Source organism: Motacilla alba, chromosome 4A (genome assembly GCF_015832195.1).
Source record: "Motacilla alba alba isolate MOTALB_02 chromosome 4A, Motacilla_alba_V1.0_pri, whole genome shotgun sequence".
NCBI lineage: Eukaryota > Metazoa > Chordata > Aves > Passeriformes > Motacillidae > Motacilla > Motacilla alba.
In genome coordinates, this window is record NC_052045.1 from 18,242,036 (window position 1) to 18,249,347 (window position 7,312).

A 7,312-nucleotide genomic window follows, 5' to 3' on the forward strand; every position below is an offset into this window, starting at 1 on the left:
GCTCCCGGCCTTCGCGCCGCTAACCCGGCGCTTCCTCAGGTCCGGCCCCGCCACAGCGGTCCTGCACCCCGGGTCCCCCCAACACGCCCGGCCCCCGCACCTCCTTCTGCTTGGGGTCCTGCGGGTACACGTCAGGCGGGCCGAGGCGCGGGCGCTTGAGCGGGCGGTGCTCGTAGCTGAGGACGCCGAAGGCCGCCATGGCGGGCCGGCCGGGCGGGGGCGGCCGGGCCACAACAAGGGCCGCCGGGGCCGCCCGCGCCTGCGCGCTGCGCGCTGCGCCGGGGCAGGTGGGCGCAGCCGAAGCCGAGCCGAAGGAGCACGGAGAATCCCGAGCGTCGCCGAAGAGGCCCGAGTGTTGCCGAAGGATACCGAAAATTGACGGAGAGACCCGAGCTTTGCTGTGACTGGACCGAGGAATGACGAAGACCACCGAGCGCAGCCGAAGAGATCCGAGAGTAAACGGAGAGAGCCGAGCGTCCCCGAAGCAGGGACGAGCGAGGACAAGAAGACCTGAGCGCTGAGAGGCCCGAGCAGTGCCGGGATGGCCCGAGCCCGCTCCGAGCGAAGCCGGAAAGTGTCGAAGAGGGACGGGGCAGCCCGAGGGGCGCGCGCGCGCCCCCCGGCGGAGGCGCCGCGGCGGTGGCGTGTCCGGAGAGGATCACGTGACCCCGCCCGTCCCCTCGGCCGCGGCCCGGCTGCCCCCGGCCCCGACACCGGGACACCCCCGGGACCCCGGCCCCGACACCGGGACACCCCCGGGACCCCGGCCCGACACCCCGTGCGGCCATCACCGCACCACCGGCAGCAGCCCCCGCGGACACCGGCCGTGCTGTCACGCACACAAAGCCCCGCTGAGACGGCTCTCCCTGCAGCCGCCCCCTCCGACTGCCTCGGTGCCTCCCAGTGATGCTGGGATGCTTCCCGGGGATCCAGGCGGGCTGGGCGTTGGGATCTCCGTCCCAGCCATGCTCCTGGGCAGCCCAGAGGCGGTGAGGCCTACACCATGAGCCATGGGAACACAGCAGGATGAAATATGGGGGGTCCAAGAGGTGTGAGGCGTGGGAACTGAGCAGGGAGGGTGATACTGTCCCGGTGGAATGTGCTGTGGGGTCCCAGTGGGTTAGCTATGGTATCCTAGTGGGATTGTGAGATACAAAGCTGTGTTTCGTGTCAGGTACATACAGGCAGTGTGTGTACTTGTGATTGTGATATGTGTGGAAACTGATCATGGGACAATTAGAGGATGAATTCTAAAACATAACTGAGGGAGTAAAGCATGGAAAAAGGCCTTTGAACCTATCCTTTGTTTGCAATTAACTTTTATAGCATCTGAATTAAAGCTTTAAGGAGGTTGCTGCTGGACAGGAACTTTCTGCACGTGGCTAAGCATTGCACAGCTTTGCAATGATAACCTTTTGAAGTAGAATGTTAGAATATTGCTTGTAGTAAGGAGCTTTGAAAAGCTAAGTTTAGAATATATGTCAAGGAAACATGCTTGTCTCAACACCTTAGCAAAACAGTAAAAAGCAGCTTGAGAAAGGAAGATGAACATCAACCCAAGGATTGATGGTTTCGACCAAGGGAAGCTGGACATCACTGCTATGAGATTTATAGTCTTTGCAATTAAAAGGTGGGCCCACATCTGGAGTCTGCACCGCACCAGCTGGGAGACCTCTTTCTTCTTTGGGAAGTCGGACCCCACCATCTAGAAATACTCCTTTCTGGGGTACATCCTGAGAAAAACTAACTCACAATAGTGTATAGAACTGTGACGTGAAAATCGTAAAAATTGGGAATAGAAACTGCTGAGAAAAGCTTATGTGTACCCCTATATATATCTGTACGTTCCAACCATCGGCGTGCAGCTGGAGGGAAAACTTCCCCCACTGTACCCAGCGCTGTTCTGCTCATACTTTACCACCTTAATTAATAAATTGATTGGTGTTGAATATTGGCCTAGTCAAGCTTCTTATTTATAACAGGATGAGCCGTGGAGTTCCACTGGGATGAGCTATGGGGTCCCACTAGGATAAGCTGTGGGGTCCCAGTGGGATGAGCTGTGGGACCCCTCTGGAGTGAGCAGTGGTCCCCATCAGGTGGCCCTTGGGGCGCACGTAGGGTGGCCCCCGGTGCAGGCGGTGCCGTGGGGCAGGAAGCAGCGTGCTGCGGAAGCCGGCAGCCCTGGTGGAAGCTGTTCGCACGCGTCCCCAGTCAGCAGCCCCCATGGCGGCTCCTGGCACCTTCCTCGTGCCTCTCCTCCTCCTCCTCCTCCTGTGTGGGCCGGGTGCCTACCCTGCTGCTGCCGACAGCCAGCCAGGTAAGGGGGCACACGGGAAGGCCACGGGTCCCTTTTGTGGTTGGGGCTGGGGAATGGAGCTCCCCAGTGATGGCGGGCGAGGACAGGATGTGGGGCTGTGTGGGCTGGCGTGCTGTCGTGGCGCACACCAGGGACCCTGCGACCCCTGATGTGCCCCAGGACCTGCAGCACCTATATGGCCCCTTGCAGTGGGGCTGCCAGGAGGGTCAGGCTGTACCAGGGAGCCCTGCTGGGGTGTCCTTGCGCCCACTGCAGTGCTGGAGCATTTCTGACCCCACCAGCCCCCTGGCTACTAGTCCTGCAGTGCTCCTGCCCCATCACTCTACTGGCAGATCTTATTGGTCTGTGCTACGTGTGGGTGCTGGCCAGAATGGTCAGTGGATCTGCACCAGCTGCCCTTTCCTTCCTGGTCCTCTCAGCAGTGCTGTGCACAGGAAGGGGACAGGACACAGAGTCTTTTCTTTCCACCTGACACTCTCATACCAGCCATTGGTTTCTGAGAAAAAAACGCACTCCTTGCCTGGCTGTCAGAAAAACAACAGCTTTCTGTGGAAAAAGCACCTCTGTATCCCTGGACCTCCTGGGCTGGCAGGAAGGTGCCTTCCATCTCCAGGTGTAGAAACAGCCTGTTTGCTCCACTGTGTGACATTACAAGCCAGGAAAGCTCGACTCTGGCTTTCTCCTGCCCCTGCAGTGCTGGCTGCTGAGTTTGTTTGGTTGACACGGAGGGAGGCTCATAGGGATATGTGGGGATCTGGCATGTGCCATGTCTCTGCGGTGCACCCCTGGGCCTTGGCACAGCCACCCACCACTGCCATGCCCAGCAGTGTCTGTTGCTTGCAGGAGTGGAGTGCGTCCTCTTCAATGAGGAGTACATGAACTGCACGTGGGGGAACAAAGAGATGCCCACAGTCAACTACTCCCTCTTCTACTGGTAGGTGCCCCTGCCCCATGGCCAGTCCTACAGCAGTGTTCAGCAGTGGGTCCCTGTGCAGGGGGGCTGCTGCCAGCATTGCTGGTCCTGGCATCAGGCCTCTCCTCCTCCCCAAGCCCAGGGTGGGGCAGGCTCTGTCTCCAGAGCAAGCAGGATGGGATGTGCTGGGGAGAGGGGTCCTGGTGAGGACTGGGGCATGTGAGGCCTTGGGGAGTCCTGGTAACCCACTGTGGCACAGGTACAAGAACACGTCTGACAAGGAGGTGGAGTGCAAGCACTACCTGCAGCACCAGGGTGTCAGGGTCGGCTGCCACTTCAAGCAGAACGAGCTCATCCAGTTCCAGCCTTTCCATGTTCTCATCAATGCCAGCGTTGGTGGCAAGACCCTGGAGATCCCCAGCAAGCGCATGGAGCTGCAGGACCTGGGTACAGAGCGGTGGGGGGAGCCCCCTCTCCCCTGCAGGGCTGTGGGTTCTCAGAGCTCCCCTGTGTGCTCCCAGGTGGCAGCAGGGCCCTGGTCATGGGGCCAGCCCTCACTGGGCGTTACCTGTCCCTTGCAGTGAAACCAGAGGCACCTGTCAACCTGACCATCCGCAACATGAGCAACAATCAGCTGCAGCTGACCTGGGCCTCCCCGTACCCCAGAAACAAGTGCCTGGAGCACGCTGTCAAGTACAAGAGCAACAAGGACACCAGCTGGATGGTGAGAGCCCTGAGCACAGCACCCTTGTGGCTGTGCCTGGGGGTGAGCTGTGCACCAGCCTCCAAGGTAGTCCCAGCCAGCAGCACAGGGCTCATGTCTCTGCAGGAGCTCTCAGTGAATGGAGATGTCTTCTCCTTACCCAGCGTGGACTATGAGAAGTCCTACACCTTCTACGTGCGCAGCAAGATCAACAAATTCTGTGGCAGAACCCAGTTCTGGAGTGAGTGGAGCGTTCCTGTCATCTGGGGCAGCAACTCCACCAGCAAGGGTATGTTCTGAGGGCTGCAGTGGGATAGGATGGACTGGAGCATGGCAGGGCTCAGCAGGCAAGAGATGGCCAAGCAAGTAGAGAATGGCCTGAGGCAGCAGCTGTAGGGACAAGACCCATCTGGGTATGTGGGGTGCTGGCAGCAGCATCATTTTTACTTCTGGAAGCAAAACACACCCCACCAGTGGGACCTGCTGACTTTTGCCAGGGGCTTCTTAGCACTGGAGGGCATGGCTGGGCCAGGACAGGGTCATCAGCTAGTTATGGTGATAGGATGGCAGCGCTTGGGGACAGGCCCCTTCTCCATGCTCTGTTCCCAGCTGAGCCCTGCTATGAGCAATGCCATGGCCCCCCATGAAGGGCCACCTGCAGGCCCACCCCACTGCCATGGTGGTGTGCTGTCTGGGGATCAGTGTCACCCCCGCTCTTTCCAGGCACGGTGGAGGAACAGCTGTACTGGTTTGGGATCCGCACGGTCTTGGTCCCCATTGCCTCCTGCCTGCTGCTGCTGGTCCTTGTCATCCTGCTGGTGCGCATGGAAAGGTGAGTGTGGGGAGCTGCTTGGGGGCAGCAGCACCGCGGCTCTTCCCTCTAACACACCTCTCCTGCACAGGGTATGGGTCATCCTGATGCCCCGAATTCCCAACCCCAGCAAGAATTTTGATGAGCTGTTCATCACCCACAATGGCAATTTCCAGGTAGGGTGGTACAGGCAGCCCTGCCCTGGGCTCACCTCGGCTGCATGGGGTTGGAGCTGGGCTGGGTGGTGGCTCCTCTCACCCTGCTCTGCTCCCTGCAGGAATGGACTGGAGTCCCCAAAGATGTTGTGGAGAGCTTCAAGCCCAACTACAGCGAGAACATCTGCTATGTGACTGAGCTGCCACCCAAGGACAGCCACGAGCCCCTCTGGGACAGCAGCAACCATGCACCACCTCCAATGCCTGGGCACCCAGCCGCCCCCAGTGAGCACAGCCCCTCCCAGAACAGCTGTGGGAGAGTGTGACACACTCCTGCACCCCTGCATGCCCTATTCTCCACGGCTTTGCTGCCCAAACCTTACTGCTCCTCAGGCCCTGCTCCTGCCACGCCCCTGCCAAATGCCCTGAATCCCTGGTCTTGCTTCCTGCCAAGTGCCCTCTCTGCTCCGAGGTGCCCACAAGCACACCCAGGGATGTGTCCTGGTCCGGGGGCAGCTGCAGCTGAGCAGGCAGGGGCCACTAGCCAACTGATGGGGACACACAGGATGAGGAATCCCAGGGGGGCCAAGTGTGGAAAAATAAGGAAAGACAGGCAAGAAAGATTGTAAACATCCTCAAGTGCCTTGCAGCTGTTGTAGGAAAAACACATATACCATACTCATCATTGTTTAGCTTTGTGTATTCAGTGAGTAGAACTTCTGTGTTTAGATAACACAGGCCAGTGATAGACTTAGTGGCACCTCATGTAACATGCTTGAGATTCCTGGCCTGCTGTGGGAAAGATCAAATCACAGTGGTAAACCACAGCTGCACAAATCCTTGATAAACAGGCAAAAACAGCAGGTTCAGTGATCCTCTAGGGTGGACCAAGATCCACAGTGCCTGCATCCCTGCTTATGTGCCTCTGCCTGGGTGCTGCTTGGGGGGTCCTGCAGTTAGTGAGGTAATGAAAATAAATTTGCTCTTTGCCTTTCATGCATGGTTTTGTGGTTGTTCATGTGTCCTACCTGTGCTGGCTCAGACAGCAAGCCACTGTGTCATCCTGGCAGTTCCCCCAGGCCTCGCTGCTCCTTCCCCTGTGTCCCCAGTTTCCAGTGGGGACACAGCTCTGCCCACCAGGGGTTTGCCCAGGCTCGTCCTGCAGGGTTTGGGAAAAGCATCACTGGAGCCCCAGCTCCTGAGCACCTCTGACCTCACACACACAGTGAGGCAGGGGCCAGTCCTACTGTCCCACGCTCACAGTGCCAGCATGTTCCTCAATCAACATCAAGCACATGGATGAGTCCCCTGCTGGCTGTCTCACAGGGCTCCCTGCACACTCGGGTGATGTGCTATGACCTCACTGGGCAATAGGCTCTGCTCTGCACTCTCCAACCACTTCTGGGGCCACCTGCAGCCCTCAGCCACTGCTGCTATCCCTCCAGATGACCAGACCTTTCTGGCCAACATTGACTGCAGCCCACTGCAGCTGCTCTTACAGAATCCCAGATTCAATTATGTTGGAGAAGACGTTGAAGATCATAGGGTCCAACCTCTGTCCAAATACCACCATGTCAACCAGACCACAGCACTGAGTGCCACCTCCAGTCTTTCCTTAAATACCTCCAGGGACAGTGACTCTCCCACCTACCTGAGCAGTCTAATCCAACGTCTGGTCATCCTTTCTGGGAAGAAATTCCTCCTGATGTCCAACCCCAACCTTCCCTGGCAGAGGCACATAAGAGCACACCCTCCCATCCTATCACTGCTTGCCTGGGAGAAGAGTGGGACCCTCAGCTGGACCCTGGCACAGCTGGGGCCGTTAGACAGCTGGGCCCTGGCTCAGCCGGGCTCTGGTGGGACCATCAGCTGGACCCTGGCACAGCTGGGCCGTTAGACAGCCGGGCCCTCGGACAGCCGGGCCCTGGCACAGCCGGGCCCTGGCACAGCCGGGCCCTCGGACAGCCGGGCTCTGGCACAGCCGGGCCCTGGCACAGCCGGGCTCTGGCTCAGCCGGGCACTGGCACAGCCGGGCACTGGCACAGCCGGGCACTGGCACAGCCGGGCACTGGCACAGCCGGGCTCTGGCACAGCTGGGCTCTCAGACAGCCGGCTCTGGCACAGCCGGGCTCTGGCTCAGCCGGGCCCTGGCACAGCCGGGCCCTGGCACAGCCGGACCCTGGCACAGCCGGACCCTGGCACAGCTGGGCTCTGGCTCAGCCAGGCCATGGCACAGCCGGGCTCTCAGACAGCCGGCCCTGGCACAGCCGGGCCCTGGCACAGCCGGGCTCTCAGACAGCCGGCCCTGGCACAGCCGGGCTCTGGCTCAGCCGGGCTCTCAGACAGCCGGCCCTGGCTCAGCCGGGCTCTGGCACAGCTGGGCCCTGGCACAGCCGGGCTCTGGCTCAGCCGG

At 59.9% G+C, this 7,312-nt stretch overlaps 2 protein-coding genes across 9 annotated transcripts in view; one reads left to right on the forward strand and one right to left on the reverse strand.

Annotated features, from left to right (window-relative positions):
- Positions 1-1,475, reverse strand: part of MED12 (mediator complex subunit 12) — a 35,873-nt gene extending 34,398 nt beyond the window's left edge. For 7 of the 8 annotated variants that reach the window (XM_038122733.1, XM_038122739.1, XM_038122734.1 and 4 more), the window contains exon 1: positions 101-199. In XM_038122733.1, coding sequence (XP_037978661.1) covers positions 101-199 — 99 coding nt within the window. Of the gene's footprint in view, positions 1-100 lie in introns of all 8 variants that reach the window. The other variant, XM_038122731.1, reaches the window with a different exon arrangement.
- Positions 198-5,895, forward strand: IL2RG (interleukin 2 receptor subunit gamma). The gene is made up of 10 exons (XM_038123050.1): positions 198-287; positions 873-989; positions 2,119-2,317; positions 3,161-3,251; positions 3,490-3,677; positions 3,812-3,954; positions 4,060-4,222; positions 4,657-4,765; positions 4,836-4,920; positions 5,022-5,895. The coding sequence occupies exons 1-10, from the start codon at positions 198-200 to the stop codon at positions 5,223-5,225; spliced, it is 1,389 nt and encodes a 462-aa protein (XP_037978978.1). The 3' UTR covers positions 5,226-5,895.
- Positions 5,896-7,312: the final 1,417 nt, after the last annotated feature.

Excerpts from the sequence above, each read along its gene's own strand:
- IL2RG (XM_038123050.1), top strand. The coding sequence starts at position 198 with ATGGCGGGCCGGCCGGGCGGGGGCGGCCGGGCCACAACAAGGGCCGCC. Across the intron at positions 990-2,118 it reads TCCTGGGCAGCCCAGAGGCG|GGTGGCCCCCGGTGCAGGCG; the intron begins GTGAGGCCTACA and ends GGGCGCACGTAG. Across the intron at positions 3,678-3,811 it reads CATGGAGCTGCAGGACCTGG|TGAAACCAGAGGCACCTGTC; the intron begins GTACAGAGCGGT and ends TGTCCCTTGCAG.